This window comes from Ranitomeya imitator, chromosome 4 (assembly GCF_032444005.1).
Source record: "Ranitomeya imitator isolate aRanImi1 chromosome 4, aRanImi1.pri, whole genome shotgun sequence".
Taxonomy (NCBI): Eukaryota; Metazoa; Chordata; class Amphibia; order Anura; family Dendrobatidae; genus Ranitomeya; species Ranitomeya imitator.
Genome location: NC_091285.1, coordinates 358,122,709 through 358,150,359, shown reverse-complemented (window position 1 = coordinate 358,150,359; position 27,651 = coordinate 358,122,709). Strand labels below are relative to the sequence as shown.

The following is a 27,651-nucleotide window of genomic DNA, read 5'->3' as shown; positions in this document are numbered from 1 at the left end:
ATTTAAAATTATCGGTGCAAAAATTGTTTTAATCAGCATTCGTACCTTTTAAATACTTCTTTAAAATGTACTGCAATCCATAAAATACTGTCTCTTCATATTTCACCTTCCTAAACTTGGAGTTTTCTGTCTTCTTTTCTCGACACTCAAAGTATGAATATACCTTGCTCGTGTTTGGTGGATATTGTCTATAATGTGTAACCTTAAAAAAAAATAAATGCAAAGAAACATTTTAAAATAAAGAAAATAGTGTGCAGGATATGATTATCATAATAATCATTAAAAAAAAAAAAAAATAAAGTCTAGTTTTGTAAGGCTACATTTAAATATTCGTAGGACACATCCTTATGCTGTTGGCTTTTTCTCCTTGAACAGCACACAGACTCATAGCATGTCCTATTCTCATCAGTTTTACAGACCCAAAATACAGACAATGATAACAATATGGAGGGGGAAAATAAATAAATAAATAAATAAATAGACTGAATTTTGAAGCCTTTTGTAATGATACAGAATGATTAAAGAGAACCTGATAGCTGATGCACGTTGCACACAGTTTGGGTAGTATGTACCAGGCTGTATGATCTCGGCAAGGAATGTCTGACTCTGAAGCGCTACGGATTTTCAGCGATAAACATACTATAGTGGCCTGGGACCAAGTGGCAGTGGAGACGAGTCGGACAGGAGGGTCCCGTCCCCTGCAACTTCTCCACGCCCGCTGCCCTGGGCTGACACGTCTATGTCTAATTGACCGACTAGTCTCTTTTGCAGCTCGGCCCTCGGAGGATGCAGCATTTCAGAGTCAAAACTTGCCTGGCTGAGATCATATAAGAATAAGGATAAGAAAAATAAGCTTCATTATACTCATCTGGGGGCGGTCCGGTCCGATGGGTGTCGCAGGTCTGCCACCTACCATCTTCTTATGATCACCGCTCTCCTGCTTGCTTCATCGCGCTCTGGCACAGGCGTACTTCTGTCCTGTTGATGGCAGAGCAAAGTGCTGCAGTGCGCAGGGGCTCTCTGACCTTTCATGGCATCTGCACACTGCAGTACTTTGCTCTGCCCTCAACAGGGCAGATAAGTACATCAGTGCAGGAGCGAGATGCCAGGGAGCCATGAAGCAAGCAGGAGGACGGTGATCATAAGAAGATGGGATGCGCTGGACCGAGACCTGCAACACCCATCGGACTGGACCGCCCCCTGAATGAGTATAATGAAACTTATTTTTCTTATCGTTCAGGTTGGATCGTGGGCTTATCGACAGCACTATAGAATGCTGTAGATAACCCCTGAAAGGCGGTGACCGCATCTTATATCGGCCAAGCCTGGGGACAGGTTCCCTTTAAGTCATTGGCAAAATGACAGTAAATATTAGTGAGCAGCAGGAGCGCAAGTAGCCCAACTCCAGACCCTGTACTGAGGCCATGACTTACTTAGCAAGACTTGAAAAAAACACTATAATAATCAAAAACCCATTCTGACAAATGATTAGGTTTAACAAGACATGATCTTAATCCGCTACATGCCAGAAATAATAAGTAACAGATTGATATTTTCCATTATATTATTATTATTATTTATTGTTATAGCGCCATTTATTCCATGGCGCTTTACATGTGAGGAGGGGTATACATAATAAAAACAAGTACAATAATCTTAAACAATACAAGTCATAACTGGTACAGGAGGAATGAGGACCCTGCCCGCGAAGGCTCACAATCTACAAGGGATGGGTGAGAATACAGTAGGTGAGGGTAGAGATGGTCATGCAGCGGTTTGGTAAAATTATATCCATTTTATGCCCATTATATTCCACCATAAAGAACAATACTAGGATACCACCTGCACTTTGATCTATCACAACACTGTTCAGTTACCATAGACAGCATTGCACCAATGTATTACTGATGGGTATAAGCTGGCAGCTTTATTGGTTGTGGACTACTCACACCACCACTACCCAGCTACAAAGCAGCGCGGCGTTTACGACTAATGTGCTGAAATAACACACATGGAGGTTCAGCCACTTCAAGTAATGACTAGATGGGAGTTTCAGTCATGCACAATGTATGGACGTTCAAGTCAGCAATTTCCAATAAAACGTTGGTTTAAAAGCTTAAGTTGTCAGAAAGTGACTGACCATCACTTCAGAAATCACCTCCATGAAGGTCTGCAATGCTGAAACAAGCATGTGAGCAAGGGTGTACTGACCCAAAACACCCACAGGATGATTGAGAGTAAGCAATGGAAGAAGGCGGCCTGGTCTAAGAATCACATTACCTTTGACATGTGGATGGTCGGATGCTGAGCAGTATATATTTGGATTGAGATGGTTTTAGATGGTCACAGATGTATAACCCATGATTTATCAAGTCTGGACCAACTAAGAACTCTACATTGTACCATTTCTCTATTATTCATACTAGAATTATATTAAATAATTGACAACTGGGCGTTAACAGTTGGAGGTGTACCCATATGTACATTGCCAGTATCAGACTGTTTAAAAGGGCAATGGTAGCACTCCGCTGTCTATTTATTTATAAATGTTTCAAACGGAATCTGTTAGCAGGTTTTTGCCACCTAATCTGATATCAACATGATGTAGAAACAGAGAACCCGATTCCAGCAATGTGTCACTTAAGGCCCCTTCACATTAAGCGACGCTGCAGCGATACCGACAACGATCCGGATCGCTGCAGCGTCGCTGTTTGGTCGCTGGAGAGCTGTCACACAGACCGCTCTCCAGCGACCAACGATGCCGGTAACCAGGGTAAACATCGGGTAACTAAGCGCAGGGCCGCGCTTAGTAACCCAATGTTTACCCTGGTTACCATCCTAAAAGTAAAAAAAAAAACAAACACTACATACTTACCTACAGCCGTCTGTCCTCCAGCGCTGTGCTCTGCACTCCTCCTGTACTGGCTGTGAGCACAGCGGCTGGAAAGCAGAGCGGTGACGTCACCGCTCTGCTTTCCGGCTGACCGACGCTCACAGCCAGTACAGGAGGAGTGCAGAGCACAGCGCTGGAGGACAGACGGCTGTAGGTAAGTATGTAGTGTTTGTTTTTTTTTTACTTTTAGGATGGTAACCAGGGTAAACATCGGGTTACTAAGCGCGGCCCTGCGCTTAGTTACCCGATGTTTACCCTGGTTACCAGTGAAGACATCGCTGGATCGGTGTCACACACGCCGATCCAGCGATGTCAGCAGGAGTCCAGCGACGAAATAAAGTTCTGGACTTTATTCAGCGACCAACGATCTCCCAGCAGGGGCCTGATCGTTGGTCGCTGTCACACATAACGATTTCATTAACGATATTGTTGCTACGTCACAAAAAGCAACGATATCGTTAACAATATCGTTATGTGTGAAGGTACCTTAACTGGGCTGCTTAGTGTAGTTTTGATAAAATCTCTGTTTTATCAGCAAGAGATCACTAGAGGAGTGGTAAACCTGCTGCAATGTAGCCCTCCATAGTCATGAGTTCTGTATAACCCCACCCCCACCAATGATTGACAGCCTTCTGCCCATGTATAGCATTCAGATAACTAGATCTGCAGAAGATAAAAAGTCAAAGTGACAGCAAGCAACTCCACAAAAGACACCGCTGTAATCCGGGTTTCTGCCCCCACATTATACTGCTCTCATATGGGGTAGCAAAAGCTAGGTGAGATATTCCGTTTAAGAAATAAAGGAATGGTAAAATGTAGACATTTAAACCAGTCTAAAAAATTATTTTATTGAAAGTGTTTGTTCCTAAACCCAAACAATATATTCCCAGGATCGATCCGTTTGCTAACTTATGCAAACAGAAGCAGAGGTACAGTTGTGGCCAAAAGTATTGACACCCCTGCAATTCTGTCAGATAATACTCAGCTTCTTCCTGAAAATGATTGCAATCACAAATCCTTTTTTATCATCTTCATTTGTCTTAAATGAAAAAACACAAAAAGAATTGTCCTAAAGCTAAATTGGATATAATTCCACACCAAACATAAAAAAGGGGGTGGACAAAAGTATTGGCACTGTTCGAAAAATCATGTGATGCTTCTCTAATTTGTGTAATTAACAGCATCTGTAACTTACCTGTGGCACCTAACAGGTGCTGGCAATAACTAAATCACACTTGCAGCCAGTTGACATGGATTAAAGTTGACTCAACCTCTGTCCTGTGTCCTTGTGTGTACCACATTGAGCATGGAGAAAAGAAAGAAGACCAAAGAACGGTCTGAGGACTTGAGAAACCAAATTGTGAGGAAGCATGAGCAATCTCAAGGCTACAAGTCCATCTCCTAAGACCTGAATGTTCCTGTGTCTACCGTGCGCAGTGTCATCAAGAAGTTTAAAGCCCATGGCACTGTGGCTAACCTCCCTAGATGTGGACGGAAAAGAAAAATTGACAAGAGATTTCAACGCAAGATTGTGCGGATGTTGGATAAAGAACCTCGACTAAAGGTACCGTCACACTAAACGATATCGCTAGCGATCCGTGACGTTGCAGCGTCCTGGCTAGCGATATCGTTCAGTTTGACACACAGCAGCGATCAGAATCCTGCTGTGATGCCGTTGGTCGCTGCAGAAAGTCCAGCACTTTATTTTGTCGCTGGACTTCCTGCTGACATCGCTGAATCGGCGTGTGTGACGCCGATTCAGCGATGTCTTCGCTGGTAACCAGGGTAAACATCAGGTTACTAAGCGCAGGGCCGCGCTTAGTAACCCGATGTTTACCCTGGTGTTATGGACCTGGTGGTTAGGAGCACCCGGCACGACCTGATAGTTAAACTCACACAGGACAAGCTCTGGGATGTGGGAGCTCTGCTGACCGCAGGCCCTAATCCTATCACAACAACTAGAAATAGCCGTAGAGCGTTCCTGACTCTCCCTAGACGCCTCTTCACAGCCTAAGAGCTAGCTAGCCCTAGAGATAGAAAATAAAGCCTACCTTGCCTCAGAGAAATTCCCCAAAGGAAAAGGCAGCCTCCCGCAGAAATGAAACAGGTTTCAGCAAAGGGAGGCCAGACTTACTAAACAGACAGAGGATAGGAAAGGTATCTTTGCGGTCAGCACAAAAAACTACAAAAGACCACGCAGAGTGTGCAAAAAGACCTCCGCACCGACTAACGGTGCGGAGATGCCACTCTGCATCCCAGAGCTTCCAGCTAGCAAGACAAAATCATGATAACCAGCTGGACAAGGAAACAATGAACAAATAATAACTATCAGGAACTTAGCTTCTGCTGGAGAAGACAGGTCACCAGAAAGATCCAAGAGCGAACTGAACCAATGCAGGAACATTGACAGCTGGCATGGAGTAACGATCTGAGTGGAGTTAAATAGAGCAGCCAACCAAAGGATAAGCCACGTCACCTGTGTAAGGAACCTCAGAAGCAGCAGCTTCACTCACAGCCACCAGAGGGAGTCCATGGACAGAAATCGCCGAAGCACCATTCACGACCACAGGAGGGAGTTCGACAACAGAATTTACAACACCCTGGTTACCAGCGTAAAAGTAAAAAAAAAAAAAAAAAACACTACATACTTACCTTCCGCTGTCTGTCCCTCGGCGCTCTGCTTCTCTGCCCTGTGTAAGCACAGCGGCCGGAAAGCAGAGCGGTGACGTCACCGCTGTGCTTTCCGGCCGCTGTGCTTACACAGGGCAGAGAAGCAAAGCGCCGAGGGACAGACAGCGGAAGGTAAGTATGTAGTGGTTTGTTTTTTTTTCACTTTTACGGGGACCTCGGGATAGTTGGTCGCAGGAGAGCTGTCTGTGTGACAGCTCTCCAGCGACCAAACAGCGACGCTGCAGCGTTCCGGATCGTTGTCGGTATCGCTCCAGCGTCGCTTAGTGTGACGGTACCTTAACATCCAAAGAAGTTCAAGCTGCCCTGCAGTCCGAGGGTACAACAGTGTCAAACCGTACTATCCGTCGGCGTCTGAATAAAAAGGGACTGTAGGGTAGGAGACCCAGGAAGACCCCACTTCTTACCACGAGACATAAAAAGCCAGGCTGGAGTTTGCCAAAACCTACCTGAAAAAGCCTAAACTGTTTTGGAAGAATGTTCTCTGGTCAGATGAGACAAAAGTAGAGCTGTTTGGGCAAAGGCATCAACACAGAATTTACAGAAGAAAAAAAAAAAAAAAAAAGAGGTATTCGAAGAAAAGAACACTGTCCCTACAATCAAACATGGCGGAGGTTCCCTGATGTTTTGGGGTTGCTTTGCTGCCTCTAGCACTGGGCTGCTTGACCGTGTGCATGGCATTATGAACTCTGAAGACTACCAACAAATTTTGCAGCATAATGTAGGGCCCAGTGTGAGAAAGCTGGGTCTCCCTCAGAGGTCATGGGTCTTCCAGCAGGACAATGACCCAAAACACACTTCAAAAAGCACTAGAAAATGGTTTGAGAGAAACCACTGGAAACTTCTAAGGTGGCCAGCAAGGAGTCCAGACCTGAATCCCATAGAACACCTGTGGAGAGATCTAAAAATGGCAGTTTGGAGAAGGCACCCTTCAAATATCAGGGACCTGGAGCAGTTTGCCAAAGAAGAATGGTCTAAAATTCCAGCAGAGCATTGTAAGAAACTCATTGATGGTTACCGGAAGTGGTTGGTCGCAGTTATTTTGGCTAAAGGTTGTGCAACCAAGTATTAGGCTGAGGGTGCCAATACTGTTGTCTGGCCCAATTTTGGAGTTTTGCGTGAAATGATCAAGGTTTTGCTTTTTGCTTCATTCTCTTTTGTGTTTTTTCATTTAAGACAAATTAAATGAAGATAATACCAAATAATTTGTGATTGCAATCATTTTCATGAAGAAACTGAGTATTATCTGACAGAATTGCAGAGGTGTCAATACTTTTGGCCACAACTGTACATATGATTATGGGGTCTTTAGGCCGTGTGCTCCCGATCCGGAACTAGCAGCCCTTTGGATGCAGTACATGTCCGCTCCGTCCAAAGCGCTGCCAGCTATTGAACGCAGGTGATTCCGCATGTGATCACTGAACCGTGCGGATTTATCACGTCCAATACATTCTATTGATGCAATTTCTGTTGCGGAGACTAGCGCCTCTGCAAGAGAGATTTACATGCTGCAGTCTTGATAGACACACCGCACGTCAGTCTCCGTGAGTGATCCGCAGGCATCTGTGGACATGGGATTTCTAGAAATCCCATCCACTATGCCAGACCTGGACAAAGTGCTGCCCGCGGGTCACATACGGCCTTCTGGATGTCTCAGTCCAGCTCGTGGACCGAAACAGTCAAGGAGCTGGAAAACAGGGGCCCATGCCCGTTCCCTCGCTGCCTCCATCTGCACCATTTCATCACGTCAGCTGTGTACTGCAGTGAGTCAGCGCCCCGGTGACATCGAGACAGAATTGGGGGAACGGGACCAAGGGGAGTATGTGGTGTTCATTTTTTTTCCCCTATGTGTATGGGATGTTTGAGTGGGGGCTCTTACAGTATATATGGGGCTGTGGGGGCCTCATGCGATATACAGAAGGAGCTGTACTTGGGTTCAAACGATATATAGGGGGATGTCAGCATAATTAATTCTGCTCAGTTTCAAGTGATACAATTATCAATAATATAATAATTATAATATATTAATATTGAGCAGAATTAATTTCAGCCTATTGGTTCGCCCCCTCAACAGTCAACGGTCTGTCATGTGGCCTCTCGGGAAAATTAATTGTTCACCCCTGCACTATGCTGTAACATCTGTCCGCTATAAGTTGGATGCTACACACACATACGCGTGTGTGCGAATATATTTATATATATTATAATCCACAGGGCTCTCTACATTAATTTGCATCAGTTATCAAATAGGTTTAGGCAAACAGAGTTTATGCTCAAAATGGTGCCAAGACAAACAGAACTCCCAAAGAACAAGTGACTATATATATTAACGTCTGAATTTGCTTTTTAAGGGAACCGGTTACCAGGTCTCATATATACAGTTTGCTAGACTAATGTATAAGTCCCACATGTCCTCTGCCTAGCCAAAAAATACCTTTAATTACCCCTCCCATACAGCAGTCTGTTCCAATTGGCATCCTCGTACTTCGGTAATACCCCTCGCCTCACAGTCACAGTCTTCCTACCCTACGTCATCCACAGTGTCCCCAATCGTGCTCCCGCACGGAGGGCAGAGCAAGGTACTGTAATGTGCATGCCCCAGGAGAGGCCAGAGTGGGGATGACCCAGAAGTAAAGCCAGCGTATGCATATTACAGTACTTTGGGCAAAGCGATGCATGCAATTGGGGACACTGTAGATGAAGTAGGAAAAATCATCCACATGAAGCAAGAGGACATCGATTGTGAGGAGAGAGGAGCCGGAAAAAAAAAAAAAAAAGCAACGCCGATCAGACCAGACCGCACCGTGTATGGGAGTGGATAATAAGGTATTTTTGAGGCTATTTGAGGGGGTGTGGGATATGTACAGCTTGCTACACTGCTGTAAAAGCCATTAAAGGTGGTGGCTGTAGTTTATAGATAAAACCTGGTGACAGGTTCCCTTTAAGCAATCATGGTCGGAGTACAGATCTAGACTTCAGGATGCACAATGGACTTATCTGAACTCTACAGCCGCATACATCCCATGACACCAGAGTTCAGGTCTGGGAAAACTCGGTCCATTCTCATAATGAAAGTACGTACGCTACTCACCTGGTAGCAGTGTTTTTTCAGGAGCCATGACAGCACAACGAGAGAGGGGATCCGCCCTTCAGGGACAGGAAACCTCAGACATAAAAAGGGCGGCACCTCACTCCCCTGCCAGTTGGTTTACAGAGTATGAAAGGACTTTCTAGGTTATTAGCACATAAACAATATTAATATATGGTACAATTCACCCAGTGAATAAACTTAGGATTAACTAAAGGAAGTGTTGAACCCATAAAGCAAAGAGGGTAGGGAATATAAGGGTGCCGTCATGGCTCCTGAAAAAACACTGCTACCAGGTGAGTAGCGTACGTACTTATTCAGTCGCCATGACAGCACAACGAGAGACTTTCAGAGAAATGAAAAGTGACTAGGGAGGGACTACTGCCTCCAGCACCCTTCTCCCAAACGTGAGGTCGGAGGAGCCACCTAGATCTAATCTATAGTGTCTAAGAAAGGTAGATGGAGAAGACCATGTGGCCGCCTTACAAATGTCCTCAATCGACACTTCTGCTCTCTCAGCCCAGGATGTGGCTACCGCACGAGTGGAGTGAGCCTTTATACCTTCTGGAATTTCCACGCCACCTGCGGTATAAGCAAGAGATATCGCTTCCCTAATCCATCTGGCTAGCGTATGTTTTGATACTCTAAGTCCCTTCCTAACTCCCTGGTATGATAAAAATAAGGAGTGATCTTTTTTCCAGGTGTCTGTTACTGAAATGTATTTGAGAAGACACCTTCGTACGTCCAAACAATGAAATCTCTGTTCCTTATCGTTAGAGGGACTAGGACAGAATGAAGGTAGGACCACCTCTTGGGATCTATGAAATTTTGAAGCAACCTTTGGAAGATAAAGAGGGTCAGGTCTCATAACCACTCTATCTTCCCTAAATTGCATATATGGATGTTGTCTGGACAATGCCTGTAGATCACTAACCCTTCTCGCGGATGTGAGGGCAACTAAGAGGGCCGTTTTGACCGACAGGATCTTGATTGAGACAGAGTCAATAGGCTCGAACGGGGCTTGTGTTAGAGCTGAGAGCACAAGATTTAGGTCCCATGGGACTATTTTTTGTTTAATAACCGGCCTAGATCTGGTAACCGCCTTGAAAAATCTTGTTATCCAGTGATTACTGGCTAAGTTAGAATTATATAGCGCCCCTAGAGCTGAAACCTGAACTCTAAGGGTGCTGGTGGCTAAGCCTAATTCTAGACCCTTTTGTAAGAATTCTAAGATTTGAGTAATATCAGGTCTTTGATTAATTTGTGCCCCTGAACTCGATAGGAATTTTTTCCAAACCCTAACATAAATGTTAGTCGTGGAGGTTTTCCTGCTTTTAAGCAGCGTATTTATAAGATTTTGAGAAAATCCCTTCCCTTTCAGAAGTGACCTCTCAAATTCCACGCTGTCAGGTGTAAGTTGGTTACTCGTGGATGCAGGACTGGACCCTGGGAAAGGAGGTCTGGTATTTCTGGGAGGATCCATGGCTGGGAAATGGACATGCTTCTCAGCCATGGGAACCACGACCTCCTGGGCCAGAACGGGGCTATTAATATCACTCGGGCCCTGTCTTCCCGAATTTTCCTCAGAACTATAGGAATCAGATTTAGAGGGGGAAAGGCATAGGTGAGACTGAAGTTCCAGGAGATTAGAAGAGCGTCGACTGCATACGGGTTTGTCCTCTGGATTTAGGGAACAGAATTGATGTAGTTTCCGGTTTCCTCGACTGGCAAAAAGATCTATTTCTGGACATCCCCATAAACGTACGATCTGATTGAAGACAGCCGGTTTTAGAGACCAGTCCCCTTGTTTGAGCTCGTTGCGGCTTAAATAATCGGCCATGGTATTTAGTTTTCCCTTTATATGAAGGGCCGTAAGGGAGAGTAGGTGATTTTCGGCCATCTGAAAAATACGATTTGTAACGTTCATTAATGACCTAGACCGCGTACCTCCTTGGTGGTTAACATAAGCAACGGTCACCTGGTTGTCAGAGAGTAGTCTGACATGTCTACCCTGCAGAGGTATAAGGAATCCATTCAAGGCGCGTTCTACCGCCAACAATTCTTTTAGATTGGAAGACATGTCTCGCTCAGACTGGGACCACAGACCCTGAATGCAATTATCTTCCCAGTGTGCCCCCCAACCCGTGGGGCTAGCATCAGTTGTTATTACTCGCGTTGTTTGATTTGTCCAGGGTACCCCTTTACGCAGATTTGGAATGTGCGTCCACCAAATTAGTGAATCAGTGGCCTCAACAGATAGAGAAAATTTCTTATCGAGGTTAGCGCCCAGCCGACGAAAATTATGTAGAACATCCCACTGCAGAGACCTGGAGTGAAACTGTGCCCACAGCACCGCCGGAAAACAAGAAGTAAGAGAACCCAAAAGTGACATAGCACTTCTTAAGGAGACTACGGGATTATTAATTGCTCTGGAGACCAGCCGATGAATACTATCAACTTTTGAGTCTGGCAGGCGACATTCCTGCTGACCCGAATCTACAATAAGACCCAAAAACTGCTGTGATGTTAAGGGCTGAAGACGCGATTTTTTGAGATTGATAATCCATCCTAAGTTATGTAATGCTGCCATCACTTTCTCCAACTGCTCTTTACAGTGTGACTCTGAACGCCCAACGATCAATAAATCATGCAGGTAGGGAATTAATAGTATGTTTTGCTCATGAAGGTGTGCCATAACCTCTACCATAATCTTAGTGAAAACCTGTGGTGCGACTGCAACACCAAAGGGGAGTGCCCGATATTGAAAGTGCTCTACTGTGCCGGCAAGAGAAACCGCCACCCTGAGAAAGCGCTGATGATTTTACATGTATCGGGACATGGTAATAGGCGTCTTTCAGATCTAAGACAACCATGAAGCAATTGTGAAAAAGAAGCTTTATTGCCGTTTTCACAGATTCCATTTTAAAGGATGGGACCAGCAAGAATTCATTCAGGCCTTTCAGATTGATGATGGTACGATATGACCCATCTGGCTTCTTTACCAGGAATAAAGGGGAATAAAACCCCGTACCTTGTTCTTCCGTGGGTACTTTAATAAGAACCCCCTTTTGTTGGAGATCTTGAACCTCTGACTCCAATGCCAACTGTTCTGCAGGAGAAGAACGGATAGGAGTTAATTTAAATTTGTCCTGAGGGATATGATGGAACTGGAACTTTAACACCTCTTTAATGATACTGAGTATCCATGGACTATTGGTGATCTTTAAAGGGAACCTGTCACCCTGTTTTTTCAGATTGAGCTATAAATACTGTTAAATAGGGCCTGTGCTGTGCGTTACTATAGTGTATGTAGTGTACCCTGATTCCCCACCTATGCTGAGAAATACATTACCAAAGTCGCCGTTTTCGCCTGTCAATCAGGCTGGTCAGGCCGGGTGGGCGTGGTGACATCGCTCTTTTCTTCCCCAGCTTTCCGTTGGTGGCGTAGTGGTGTGCGCATGTCCAAGTTCCGAATTCCCTGTGCGCACGTGAAGACACAGCGCGCGATCTGCGCTGTCATCCCTTTCATCGGTGGGGGCGGCCATCTTCCTGGGGCAACGCGTGCGCAGATGGAGTGCTCTGCTGCACGGGGCTTCAGGAAAATGGCCGCGGGATGACGCGTGCGCAGAAGAGATCGTGGCGGCCATTTTCCCAAAGCCGAGATGCAAACTCGGCTTTGGGAAAAAGGCCGCCGCGATCTCTTCTGCACACGCGCGGCATCCCGCGGCCATTTTCCTGAAGCCCCGTGCAGCAGAGCATTCTATCTGCGCACGCGCGGCCCCAGGAAGATGGCCGCCCCCTTTAACCAGGCTGGGTAGTAGGCTAAAAGCCTACCGCCCACCTGGACCGCCAGTCATTGAGGTTTTTTAGAGTCTCTAGAGGAGTTAAACATATAACCTCTACCTCTTCTTCTGTAAGAGTTATATCTGGTCGATTCTCTATTTGAATCTCTGTCCGATTTTCGGCGATACGGCCCTCCTCTGTTGTAATCCCGCCTATAGAAGGGTCTTGTCAAAAGAGGGAATAGTTTTTTGCTGTCACCCGCCTTTTCTAGAAGTTCATCTAGTACTGGGCCAAACAAATGAACACCCTCACAGGGGATGCCACATAGCTTCGATCTGGCCTGTAAGTCTCCTGGCCAGCATTTTATCCAAAGAGCTCTACGGGCTGCATTAGACAAGGCTGAGGACCTTGCGGCCAGCCTAACGGAATCTGCTGACGCATCCGAAAGGAAGGCTGCTGCATCCTGAATCATGGACATAGACGATAGGATCTCATTCCTAGGAACTTTATCCTTGAGTTGGTCTTCTAGGTGACCCAGCCACACCATCAACGACCAGGCTGTGCAGGTGGCCGCAATTGCTGGCCTCAGGGATCCCGCTGACGTCTCCCAAGCTCCTTTAAGGAACACCTCGGCCTTTCTATCAAGCGGGTCCTTTAGGTTTCCCAAATCCTCAAATGGGAGAGAAGTTTTCTTACATGCTTTGGCCACCGCTGCATCTAATTTCGGGACCTTGTCCCATGAGGATGAAGCTTCTTCCTCAAAAGGGATACCTCCTTTTAAATGCTGGTGGGAGTGATCCCTTTCTTTCAGGTTTCTTCCATTCTTTTGTAATTAGCGTCTTAATTTTATCAACTACAGGAAAGACCCTTCGGGATTTGCGATCTATGCCTTTAAACATTATGTCCTGGATGGAACATTCCGTCTGGGTCTCCTCAATGCCCATAGTGTTGTTGACGGCTTTGACTAGGTGGTTAATCCTATCCAGTGACAGACAGGCTCGGCTAGAATCCATGTCCTCTGATGATGATGATGGACGAGAATCTGAGCTTACACCACCTGTGTCTGAATCTACATCTGAAGCTGGGGATAATATACAGTGGGGCAAAAAAGTATTTATTTAGTCAGTCAGCAATAGTGCAAGTTTCACCACTTAAAAAGATGAGAGGCGTCTGTAATTTACATCATAGGTAGACCTCAACTATGGGAGACAAACTGAGAAAAAAAAAATCCAGAAAATCACATTGTCTGTTTTTTTATCATTTTTTTTGCATATTATGGTGGAAAATAAGTATTTGGTCAGAAACAAACAATCAAGATTTCTGGCTCTCACAGACCTGTAACTTCTTCTTTAAGAGTCTCCTCTTTCCTCCACTCATTACCTGTAGTAATGGCACCTGTTTAAACTTGTTATCAGTATAAAAAGACACCTGTGCACACCCTCAAACAGTTTGACTCCAAACTCCACTATGGTGAAGACCAAAGAGCTGTCAAAGGACACCAGAAACAAAATTGTAGCCCTGCACCAGGTTGGGAAGACTGAATCTGCAATAGCCAACCAGCTTGGAGTGAAGAAATCAACAGTGGGAGCAATAATTAGAAAATGGAAGACATGCAAGACCACTGATAATCTCCCTCGATCAGGGGCTCCACGCAAAATCCCACCCCGTGGGGTCAGAATGATCACAAGAACGGTGAGCAAAAATCCCAGAACCACGCGGTGGGACCTAGTGAATGAACTGCAGAGAGCTGGGACCAATGTAACAAGGCCTACCATAAGTAACACACTACGCCACCGTGGACTCAGATCCTGCAGTGCCAGACGTGTCCCACTGCTTAAGCCAGTACATGTCCGGGCCCGTCTGAAGTTTGCTAGAGAGCATTTGGATGATCCAGAGGAGTTTTGGGAGAATGTCCTATGGTCTGATGAAACCAAACTGGAACTGTTTGGTAGAAACACAACTTGTCGTGTTTGGAGGAAAAAGAATACTGAGTTGCATCCATCAAACACCATACCTACTGTAAAGCATGGTGGTGGAAACATCATGCTTTGGGGCTGTTTCTCTGCAAAGGGGCCAGGACGACTGATCCGGGTACATGAAAGAATGAATGGGGCCATGTATCGTGAGATTTTGAGTGCAAACCTCCTTCCATCAGCAAGGCATTGAAGATGAAACGTGGCTGGGTCTTTCAACATGACAATGATCCAAAGCACACAGCCAGGGCAACGAAGGAGTGGCTTCGTAAGAAGCATTTCAAGGTCCTGGAGTGGCCTAGCCAGTCTCCAGATCTCAACTCTATAGAAAACCTTTGGAGGGAGTTGAAAGTCCGTGTTGCCAAGCGAAAAGCCAAAAACATCACTTCTCTAGAGGAGATCTGCATGGAGGAATGGGCCAACATACCAACAACAGTGTGTGGCAACCTTGTGAAGACTTACAGAAAACGTTTGACCTCTGTCATTGCCAACAAAGGATATATTACAAAGTATTGAGATGAAATTTTGTTTCTGACCAAATACTTATTTTCCACCATAATATGCAAATAAATTGTTAAAAAAAAACAGACAATGTGATTTTCTGGATTTTTTTTTCTCAGTTTGTCTCCCATAGTTGAGGTCTACCTATGATGTAAATTACAGACGCCTCTCATCTTTTTAAGTGGTGGAACTTGCACTATTGCTGACTGACTAAATACTTTTTTGCCCCACTGTATCCTTCCTCTTTCTGGAGACCGTCTCTGAGACCTCATGGAATCTCTGACCTCCTGTCTAACAAAATCCCTAAGAGTAGACGTAAGGTCAGGGGCCTCCTCCTCAATTAACCGTTGTATGCAGATGCTGCACAACTTCTTTTTATGTCCATCTGGAAGTGGCTCCGTACATATGGCACACTCCCTATGTTTGGATTTGGACACAGATTTCCTCCCCTAATAAGGAGAGAGGGAATACAAGGAGGGACAGCAATCAGAAAGCGTACTTTCACGAAGCTCACTTACCCATCCCTGTAGCGAATGGTACCGTGATCGGGGGGTCCTTCTTAGCCGGAGATTCCTTATGGCCCGAGGACTTGGTTGATTTCTGAGCCGCTTTAGCTCCACCAGCGCGACTACTTCCACTAGAACGTCGCTGGGAGCTTCTCAAAGGCTGCTCAAGTGGTTGCTGCTGTTCACCGCACAGCTGCGGTGTTCCCTCCAGTGACTCCATGCCGGAAAAGGTGGACAGGAACACGCTGAGGCCTCAGTGCAACATTTAAATCCATCCCCCTGGGTACCACCCCCGGATGGGGGTCAGCAGGGCTTCCTCCAGGTGTCGCTAATCGGTATTAACACCGATAGGCTCCGTCCACTGTGAGCCGTGCCCCCACGCTGAGCGCCGGACTCCCTGCGGCCAAAATCCCCCTACCGCCCCTGGGCGCCGCCATTAGCCGGGAAAAGAGCGCTACCGCGCATGCGCGGCCGCGTCATCACCCCGCGCCGCTCGCCGCGTCATCCGGACACGCCCCTTCCGGTCACAGCTGCGGCGCTGAGGGCAGACGCGCCGAACAGGGCCGGCAGCGTCCCCCGGCCAAGACGGACCACAGTGGTAGCGGCGGACAGACCCCAGAGGCTCCGCAGACATGGTTCTACGGCCTACTTACCAGGTAACGCGGACACCCAAGAAGCTAACCCCTTCCCTTGGGTTGCTTCCTCCTGCTGCCACCGACACAAACAGTCCCCCTGCCGTGTGGTGCTACCAACCTCCTGACCAGGCCGAGGCAGGGGACCCCCGCTACCTGTATCGGCCCGTCAGGAGTGGGATAGCTTCTTTTCTTCAACCTTCTTCCGAAAGGTCTGTCTGAAGAGGTTCCGCTGTCAGGGACAGGAAACCAACTGGCGGGGGAGTGAGGTGCCGCCTTTTTTATGTCTGAGGTTTCCTGTCCCTGAAGGGCGGATCCCCTCTCTCGTTGTGCTGTCATGGCGACTGAATAATACAGACTTTTGAATTTGGCTTTCTGAATCTCGTGTTAACTTATTATCCCAGCATGGTCTGATAACATGGCAGAGAACCAGGCCTAACACAATAGCCAATCCCTGCATGTGTTGCGGCTGTCAAACAGCCATGTATCATGCAGCCATGGAGGCTCGAACATATTGTTCACATGGGAGGAGCCGAACGCTGATTGGCCCCTTCCCTCCATAATTATTGTTATATCCCTCTCCATTTAAGTTAATTTAAGAAGGCGGCCACCCCTTACCCAGACACGCCCCAGAAAAAGCTAATTGCGAAACATGCGCCGGGGAGGGGACGGCACTCAGTCCATCCTCATCTCCAAGCCAGCGCTACTGCCTTATTACTGCATGCAGGTAATGTGGTTTCATATATCTGTTACCTTATTATTCATGGATATGCTGAAAGTATTGCCATATAGGAGGTACATTGATTTAGGACTAGAAGTATCTATAATTGATATGGACTTTACCTGGCTTTTCAGCCTTGCCTACTTTTTATTATGCATTGGATTTTATAGTCCTTCGTATTTCTATTTCTTATGCAGATTAATATCAGTATATCATGCTTTGGGATTTTATTCCTCCCCATTTGTACAAACACTGACGGTGTGGTATCGTGACTTACAAGTTTGACTACTAAGCTATTATATAAAGCATAACATTAACCCTCCGTCACATACAACTGATCTGACAGGCGCTTCTCTTTTACTTTCATTTCTCCTTCCTCACCAGATTGTGAGGAAACCCCCTCCCTCCAGGTAGTCGCCTGTCTCTTGAAGGTCTGTGAAACCTGATATCACAGTTGGATTTCAGAGCTTCAGGGGAGAGGATATAGCTGCACAGATCTCTCAGGCTCATTGTATGTGAATACGTCACATTCAGTAAGGTTGGTATTTTATGTTTTTATTCATCACAATAGTTTATTTAGCTTGTTTTATAAATGTATAGCACAAAATGTGAGGATATTTCATAGAAATAAGGGAGATTTTATAAAAGAAAGTGTGCTGCTCAGGCATATACAGTAGTTCCCTAACATATTCCTTCTCTTGCTTCAGATTATCTGCTGAAATGGAGAGGAAAATGTACAATTTATCCAAACAACTTGATGTTGAGGAAGTAACAAACATGCTGTTAGATGATAGAGACATCACACTGAATGAGGATTTAGGAGAGGAAAGTGAGATTGATTCTCATGATGAGGTGGAAGAATGTGTCCTGGATTCTGAAACAGAGCAAGATGGTGACAGTGGTGAGGATGAAGAAGTTGGATCATATTATATTGGAAAAGATAAAAATACTAAATGGAACAAGAAGCCATTCCAGAAAAAACGTAGGGAACCTTTAAACATTATTACTCACCTTCCTGCAGTAATAGGAACTGCACGTAATGCAAAAACTGCAGTTGAATGCTGGAACAGTATATTTACAGATGACATTCTGGATTCTATTGTCACATATACCAACCAATATATAGACCTTATAAAGGACAAGTACATCTGCAACAGAACCATCAAGCCCACAGATGAAATAGAACTGTGTGCTTTTTTTGGATTACTGTACCTTGCAGGACCTTATAGGGCAAATAGACAAAGTTTGGAGGAACTTTGGGGTGAAGATGGGGATGGAGTTGAAAAATTTAGCCTTGTTATGTCCATAAACAGATTCAAGATTCTAATTCGTTGCCTTCGGTTTGACGACAGAACTACCCGAACCGAACGCAAAACACATGACCGACTTGCTCCAATTCGTGATATATTTCAAAGATTTGTTGTAAACTGTAAACAAAGTTATTACCCTGGAGAGAATCTCACTATTGACGAAATGCTCCCTGGTTTTCGTGGTAGATGTGCCTTTCGTCAATATATTCCATCAAAGCCAAACAAATATGGAATAAAAATTTATGCCCTTGTTGATGCCAGTAAGACCTACACTTACAACCTGGAAGTTTATGCAGGAAAACAACCAGAAGGTCCTTACTGTGTGAGCAACAAACCCATTGATGTTGTAAAAAGACTGGCTGAACCCTTATTTGGATCGGGTCGCAATATTACAGCTGACAATTGGTTTACAAGTTGTAATCTGATTGATTATCTGAAAATTCAGAAGCTGTCATATGTGGGAACTGTAAGAAAAAACAAAAGGGAATTGCCGCCACAGTTTGTAAGTGTGAAAGAGAGACAACAGTACAGCAGTATGTTTGCATTCCATAATGGAAAGGCTTTAGTTTCCTATGTACCACATGCCAAAAAAATCGTACTTCTATCAACACTTCATGATGATGCTGCCATCGATCCTGGGACTGGGGCAGAAATAAAACCGGAGATAATTACATTTTACAATGCCACCAAAGGGGGTGTGGATACAGCAGATCAGATGTGCTCCACTTTTAACGTCAGCAGAAACATCAAACGCTGGCCAATGGTCATATTTTTTGCTATGTTGAATTTGGGTGGTATAAATTCACAAGTAATTTATCTTGAAAACAAGCTTGAACCACTCCGTAGACGATTGTATCTGAAAAAATTGGCCCATGAACTAGTACTTGGAGAGCTACGCAGGAGAAGCGTGAAAACAATCGGTATCCCCTCTCGCCTTCAAGTTCAGCTCAAAAGGTTCCGCCCAGAAGATGATGGTGAAAAGTCACCATCTGCACCACCTCACAAAAGAAGGAGATGCACCACCTGCCAAACGGAAAGCGGAACCAGAAGGCTTTCAAATTATGAATGTCTCAAATGTCATAAAGCAATTTGCCTGACACATGCAAAAATGGTGAGTAATTCTTGCTATTTGCTCTGCAAGTGTGACTTTTCTGGGGAAACCTCAGCATCTACTTCTGATTGAATATGTTTTTAACAGTACTTAAGGTACCTTAAAATTAAGTTTGTGTTCAAAAATTTTCTTTGTACATTTTTTTGAGAGAGTCGAACTGGGGACTATTTGGCGAGAGTTTTGAAAAGTTTGTATTTCATAGTTATTAGTTTTATGTTAAGTAAATGGTTTTTTTTGCAACTGATTATGTGTAGTCTCTTTTATTACATCCCTATGAAGGTCACTGATCACTTTTAGAGCACTGAAATTGCAAACATTAGATATTATAGGTATTTTTCCAGCAGGCGCCTGACAGGCACATTGTATGTGAACTCGTTAGTCCGAATATTGTATGTGACGGAGGGTTAAATGGATTGTCACTAGACCTTGACAGTTTGATATATTCCGTTTGAAACTATTTTTTACATCATCATCAATAAATATAGTAGTATTCTATAATCTTTGGATAGGATTTGATTGGGGTCCCCCCGCACTGGGCAATCTGATATACCACATGTTTTATTATTATTATTTGAGGCCCATTAAAAAAGTATATATTTTAATTACGGTGTATAGTTCTCTTCTTTTGGCTAAAGGGGATGTATAGCAAGTCCAAATTTGGTTATATACGGTACTTTTACATATACGGTAAGTTAACAGGCTGTGAAATCAAATTTCTAAGAAAAAAATAAATAAATCTATTTGTAATTTCAGTTCATTTACCTACAGAAACTCTTAATAAATGATCACTAAATCCAAGAAGATTTGTGGTCCACATATTTTACAGCCATTACATATAGCAATTCTTTATAAAGTGAGCAGTAGAGAGGTCACAAAAGGTCAAAGCTACTCTCTAAAAAATGTTCTGCAGAAAATGTTCTGCACACTGGAACATGTTGTCATCATTTGGTAAAGTACATACCCATTGTCTGAGTTTTCCCACGACTCAGCAAAAAAACGACTATAAGCATTAAATCAGGTAGGAATGATCACTATGTGCAATGCTAAAAACAGAGAGCGGTTCTCAGGAGTGAGGAAGTTTGCACACACCGTTCCAAGTTCTTCACGCACTTTCAGTTTCTGGTCTGTAAAAATCACGTGCTTTCACTGAACACATGGGAATCTGCCAGCTTGGATTAGATTATAACATGATGGCTGGGTATTAAACTCCTCACCAGGCTCTTTGGGTGGGTCTTTGAAAATTAAATGTATATTTATGTTTTTCATTGTATTCTGCCTATATTCTGGAAAGTCAGCAACATTTTAAAAGGAGCTGTCCAGTGTTCTATACATAATAGGCAAATTGCTTCTTCAGAGAAAAGGGGACTTAAACTCTATAGCGCCACCTGTTGGAAGCAGCGATCCTACAAGTCACAATCAACCCTTTAGGCCATGTTCACACAGTGCGTTTTTTTCTGCGGTTCCGCAGCTGTTTTCCATGCAGGGTACAGTACAATGTACCCTATGGAAAACAGGAACCACTGTGTACACGATCCTGAAATTCAGAAAAAAAGCCGCGCTGAATAGCTGCGGGAAAAAAAAAGTACCATGTCACTTCTTTTTTCGGAGCCGCAGCGGTTCTGCACCCATAGACCTCCATTGTGAGGTCAAACCCGCAGTAAAACCCGCAGATCAAAAATATATCTGCGGGTTTTATTGCGGTTTGTGGTGCCGAACCGCTGCAGCATGAAGTGCGGGGAAGCGGGCGGAAGTGCGTGGGCGGAGTGTGGCTGCCCCGATCCCACCCCCCCATGCTCCGATGCCCCACCCCCGTGCTCCGATGCCCCCCCCCCCCCCCCCCCCCGTGTCCTAATCTCCCCCCTTATACTTACCGGGACTCCCGGTGTCCGTCCGGCCGTCTTCTCTCTGGGCGCCGCCATCTTGCAAAATGGCGGGCGCATGCGTAGTGCGCCCGCCGAATCTGCCGGCCGGCAGATTCGTTCCAAAGTGCATTTTGATCACTGAGATATAACCTATCTCAGTGATCAAAATAAAAAAAATAGTAAATGACACCCCCCCCTTTGTCACCCCCATAGGTAGGGACAATAAAAAATTTTTTTTTTTTTTCCCACTAAGGTTAGAATAGGGTTAGGGGTAGGGTATTTTCAGCCATTTTAACCCCTTCGCGACATGCGCCGTACTAGTACTGCGCTGCCGGCACTGCATTAGTGCCAGCAGCAGTACTAGTACGGCGCACCGATCACCGCGGTCTCGCGCTGAGCGCCGCGGTGATCGGGTGCGGGTGTCAGCTGTATACGACAGCTGACACCCCGCAGCAATGCCCACGATCGGCGCTATCGCCGATCGCGGGCATTTAACCCCTCTGATGCCACTGTCAGTAGTGACAGCGGCATAGAGGGGGATCGCGCAGGGACGGGGGCTCCCTGCGCTCTCCCACCGGAGCAACGCAATGAGATCGCGTTGCTCCGGTGACCCGGAAGGATTCCCTGGATCCAAGATGGCCGCCGGACTCCTTCCGGGTCATGAAGTGACCTGGTTAGCCGGCGCCTGCTGAGAGCAGGCGCTGGAAGCCAGCTAAGCTGCCTGTCAGATCGTTGATCTGACAGTGTGCTATGCACAGTGTCAGATCAACGATCTGATCTAATACAGTGATGTCCCACCCTGGGACAATGTTAGAAAGTAAAAAAAAAAAAAAAATAGAATGTGTAAAAAAAAATAAAAAAAATCCCCAAATAAAAAAAAAAAACATTTCCCAATAAATCCATTTATTTATGTAAAAAAAAAACAAAAAAACAATAAATGTACACATATTTGGTATCGCCGCGTCCGTAACGACCCGCTCTATAAAACTATCCCACTAGTTAACCCCTTCAGTGAACACCGCAAAAAAAAAAAAAAAAACAAGGCAAAAAACAACGCTTTATTATCATACAGGCGAACAAAAAGTGGAATAACACGCGATCAAAATGACAGATATAAATAACCATGGCACCGCTAAAAACGTCATCTTGTCCCGCAAAAAAAAAGCCGCCATACAGCATCATCAGCAGAAAAATAAAAAAGTTATAGCTCTCAGAATAATGCGATGCAAAAACAATTATTTTTTTATATAAAATAGTTTTTATTGTGTAAAAGCGCCAAAACATAAAAAAAAATTACATAAATGAGGTATCGCTGTAATCGTACTGACCCGAAGAATAAAACTGCTTTATCCATTTTACCACACGTGGAACGGTATAAACGCCCCCCCTAAAAGAAATTCAGGAATTGCTGGTTTTTGTTCATTCCGCCTCCCAAAAATCGGAATAAAAAGCGATCAAAAAATGTCATCTGCCCGAAAATGTTACCAATAAAAACGTCAACTCGTCCCGCAAAAAACAAGACCTCATATGACTCTGTGGGCCAAAATATGGATAAATTATAGCTCTCAAAATGTGGTGATGCAAAAACTATTTTTTGCAATAAAAAGCGTCTTTTAGTGTGTGACAGGTGCCAATCATAAAAATCAACCAAAAAACGCTATAAAAGTAAATCAAACCCCCCTTCATCACCCCCTTAGTTAGGGAAAAATAATAAAATGTAAAAAAATGTATTTATTTCCATTTTCCCATTAGTGCTAGGGCTAGGGTTAGGGTTAGGGTTTCAGTTATAATTGGGGGTTTCCACTGTTTAGGCACATCAGGGGCTCTCCAAACGCGACATGGCGTCCGATCTCAATTCCAGCCAATTCTGCTTTGAAAAAGTAAAACAGGGCTCCTTCCCTTCCGAGTTCTCCTGTGTGCCCAAACAGTGGTTCCCCCCAACATATGGGGTATCAGCGTTCTCAGGACAAGTTGGACAACAACTTTTGGGGTCCAATTTGTCCTGTTACCCTTGGGAAAATAAAAACATAGGGGGATAAAATATCATTTTTGTAGAAAAAAAAATAATTTTTATTTTCACGGCTCTGCGTTATAAACTGCAGTGAAACACTTGTTGGTTCAAAGCTCTCACAACACATCTATATAAGTTCCTTTGGGGGCCTAGTTTCCAATATGGGGTCACTTGTGGGGGGTTTCTACTGTTTAGGTACATCAGGGGCTCTGCAAATGCAACATGACGCCTGCAGACCAATCCATCTAAGTCTGCATTTCAAATGGCGCTCCTTCCCTTTCAAGCTCTGCCGTGCACCCAAACAGTGGTTCCCCCCAACATATGGGGTATCAGCGTTCTCAGGACAAGTTGGACAATAACATTTGTGGTCCAATTTCTCCTGTTACCCTTGGGAAAAAAAAAATTGCGGGCTAAAACATCATTTTGTGGAAAGAAAAAAATGATTTTTTAATTTTCACAATGCTACATTCTAAACTTTAGTGAAACAATTGGGGGTTAAAAGTGCTCACCACACATCTAGATAAGTTCCTTAGGGGGTCTTCTTTCCAAAATGGGGTCACTTGTGGGGGGTTTCCACTGTTAAGGCACGTCAGGGGCTCTCCAAATGCGACATGGCGTCCGATCTCAATTCCAGCCAATTTTGCATTGAAAAGTCAAATGGCACTCCTTCCCTTCCGAGCTCTGCCATGCGCTCAAACAGTGGTTTATCCCCATATATGAAGTATCGACGTACTCAGGACAAATTGCACAACAACTTTTGGGGTCCAATTTATCCTTTTACCCTTGGGAAAATAAAAAATTTGGGGCAAAAAGATCATTTTTTGTGAAAATTTATAAAAAATTTTTTTTTACGGCTCTACATTATAAACTTCTGTGAAGCACTTGGAGGTTCAAAGTGCTCACCACACATCTAGATTAGTTCCTTAGGGGGTCTACTTTCCAAAATGGTGTCACTTGTGGTGGTTTCCACTGTTTAGGCACATCAGGGGCTCTCCAATCGTGACATGGCCTCCGATCTCAATTCCAGCAAATCTTGCATTGAAAAGTCAAATGGCGCTCCTTCCCTTCCGAGCTCTGCCATGTGCCCAAACAGTGGTTTACCCCCACATATGGGGTATCGGCGTACTCAGGACAAATTGTACAACGACTTTTGTGGTCCAATTTCTCCTGTTACCCTTGGTAAAATGAAACAAATTGGACCTGAAGTAAAAATTTTGTGGAAAAAAAAAGTTAAATGTTCAATTTTTTTAAACATTCAAAAAATTCCTGTGAAGCACCTGAAGGGTTTTTGAATGTGGTTTTGAGTACCTTGAGGGGTGCAGTTTTTAGAATGGTGTCACTTTTGTGCATTTTCTGTCATATAGACCCCTCAAAGTCACTTCAAGTGTGAGGTGGTCCGTAAAAAAATGGTTTTGCAAATTTTGTTGCAAAAATGAGAAATCGCTGGTCAACTTTTAACCCTTATAACGTCCTAACAAAAAAAAATTATGTTTCCAAAATTGTGCTGATGTAAAGCAGACATGTGGGAAATGTTGTTTATTAACTATATTATGTGATATAACTCTAATTTAAGGGCATAAAAACTAAGAGTTTGAAAATTGCTAAATTTTCATAATTTCCGACAAATTTTTGTTTTTTTCACAAATAAATGCAAGTCATATCGAAGAAGTTTTACCACTATCATGAAGTACAATATGTCACGAGAAAACAGTGTCAGAATCACCAGGATCCGTTGAAGCGTTTCAGAGTTATGACCTCATAAAGTGACAGTGGTCAGAATTTTAAAAATTGGCCCTGTCACTTAGGTGAAAACAGGCTTTGGGGTGAAGGGGTTAACCCTAAAAAACTTCCTAGAAAACACACAGACTCTGCATAGAAAACTGCATAAAAAAAGCATCAAAAAACGCACCAAAAAAGCACCAAAAAAAAGGACCTGCGTTTTCTGCAAAGAGCTGCGGTTTTTAGTCCTGAAAAAAAGGATGGAAATCAGGAACGTGTGAACATACCCTTAACGAGTTGTGCAATATGACTTATGATAAAAGCCAAATCAGTATCTCAATTCGCAGACAGTGTTTCGGGCTGTTGGCCCTCGTCAGTGCGAAGCATGAGGAGTGATTTGGCTAGGTGAGAGGCTCTGGACTGAGGTCTAAGTTACATAATAGGTCATCTATACAAGATTGGAGGGGATCCAACACCCGGCAACCCCAATCAGAGGTTATTCAATTCAGCAACAACCAAAACTAAGCGACGTAGAGGGAGGACACCACTTCTCCGTGCATGGTTTAGTGGACTCTGCCACACACTGCCGTTTATACCACAATCAAATGAAGTGGAGAAAAAGCGGCCACTAATTACTGTACGGAGCTTCAGTGTGTCCCTCCGAGAAAGCACTGGGAGGTGCTGGGTATCGGACCCCACTGATCTTTTATTAATGACACATCCTGCAGATAGGCCATCACTGTATCATTCCAGACAACCCCTTTAAGTCTACCTTCAATGTTCTGGCATTAAAATCAATCACTGTTCGTATGTAGTCCAAGCCCCTGAATTCAGCCACTTTCACTCAGTAGAGGGCCGCGAATAGAAAAACATCTATTTTGTCACTTTTTAGCATTTATATATGTACACTAATTAGTGCGCAATTGAAATGCACCATTTTATTGTACAAGCAATCAAAGATTAAAGAGTTGATGACTACTTTTTTTTCTTCTTTTATTCAGTCTATCCCTAAGATAAGCCACCAATATCTGATTGCACTTCCACCAATCGCCCGGCATCCCCAGACAATCAGCTGTTAAGAACACAGAAGCGCTGTCATTTCTATAGTGGCAGCGGCCAGATACTGAATGCAATCCACATTGCTGGTTATAGCTAAATTACTGACAAAATGAACAATTGGTAGAGAAAGATTGACCTTGATGGACCTAGGTATTGCTTTGTTTTGTTTTTTTTCAACCTATGTAGCTACATGTAATCCCACCTCTTAAAGGGACACTGTCACCTGAATTTGGAGGGAACAATCTTCAGCCATGGAGGCGAGGTTTTTGATTCACCCTTTCCTTACGCAGGCATGTACTACGGAGGACAGAGAAGCGGGTAAGGAAAGGGTGAATCAAAAACCCCAAAACCCCGCCTCCATGGCTGAAGATTGTTCCCTCCAAATTCAGGTGACAGTGTCCCTTTAAGTGTAGGGTGAACCTGTAGTACCCAGTCATGATCACTACAGCCTTGGTTCCGGCAGCATATGAGAATTTCCAGCCACCGCTGCAAACAGCGGATTAGTAGAGGTGCCAAATGCTGCATCCCCCACTGTCAGATATTGATGGCCTCTCAAAGATAAATAAAAGCAAACATCTCATTTCAAATTTTACCATAAAATATTACAAATATAGAGAAAACTTTATAGTAGATCTCATCATAGAAAAATGTCATGTAACACTTCCTCTGTTCCACCTCCTGTCTCACACACGATATTTTCACTAGTAGAATCAGTCTTTATTAGGCCTCTTTCAGTCGTCCGTGTTTCCAATACTTGTGATGATCGTTTTCACACGTACCGGAGGCACAAGTAGACACATTCAAGTGAATGGGTTTGTGCACATGTCCGTGTGTTTTCACAGACAGTATGTCGGTGTGTTTTCACGGACAGTGTGTCAGTTTTTTTTTTTTTTTTTTAAAGCCACACAGGCCTCAAAATGTCCCACACAGCTGCACACTTGATGACATCCGTACCGGCTCCTAGAAATCAGTGGTGCTGTTAGCACGGTTTTCCAGCGCTGTATACTGAAGACCGCTCACATCGTTGTCCCCAGCGCTAGCAGGGGACAATGTTGAGAGTTGTATTCAACTGATAACAGCGAGAGCAGGCAGCGGCTGATGAGAGTATTCATCAGCAGTCACCTACGCTATAAATAAATACAAAAAACGCAATGGGTTTCCCCTGTATTTTTGATAACCAGCCAGGTAAGGCTACTTTCACACTGGCGTTTTTTGCCAGACGTCGCAATGCGTAGTTTATGGCAAAAAACGCATCCTGCAAAGTTGTTTGCAGGATGCGTTTTTGCCCCATAGATTAACATTAGCGACGCATTGCCACACGTCGCAACCGTCGTGTGACGGTTGCGCCGTGTTGTGGCGGACCGCCGGGAGCAAAAAACGTTACATGTAACGTTTTTTTGCTCCTGACGGACTGCTTTTTCCAACCACGCATGCGCGGCCGGAACTCCGCCCCCACCTCCCCGCACCTCACAATGGGGCAGCGGATGCGCCGGAGAAATGCATCCGCTGCACCCATTGTGCAGTGCGTCAAACACTAGCGTCGGAATCTCTGCCCGACGCATTGCGACAGGGAGATTCCGACGCTAGTGTGAAAGTAGCCCAAGACTGACAGCCGTGGGCTGCAACCCACAGCTGTCAGCTTTAGCAAGGCTGGTTATCAAGAATAGAGGGGTCCCCATGCCATATTCCCCACCAGTGAACTCTGACTTTTTCTCACGGTGCTGAGATCAACGCAGTTCAGGGGCCCGACTGGGAACGCAGCCTCAGTGACCGGCGGTAACCTCGATGTCACCG

The 27,651-nt window shown here is 44.6% G+C and overlaps 1 protein-coding gene across 1 annotated transcript in view; it reads right to left on the bottom strand.

Moving 5' to 3' along the window:
* NAMPT (nicotinamide phosphoribosyltransferase) overlaps positions 1 to 27,651 on the bottom strand; it is a 96,710-nt gene that overhangs the window by 54,956 nt on the left and 14,103 nt on the right. The window contains exon 2 of the mRNA XM_069765079.1: positions 46 to 202. Within this exon, the coding sequence (XP_069621180.1) occupies positions 46 to 202 (157 nt within the window). The remainder of the gene's footprint in view (positions 1 to 45; positions 203 to 27,651) is intronic.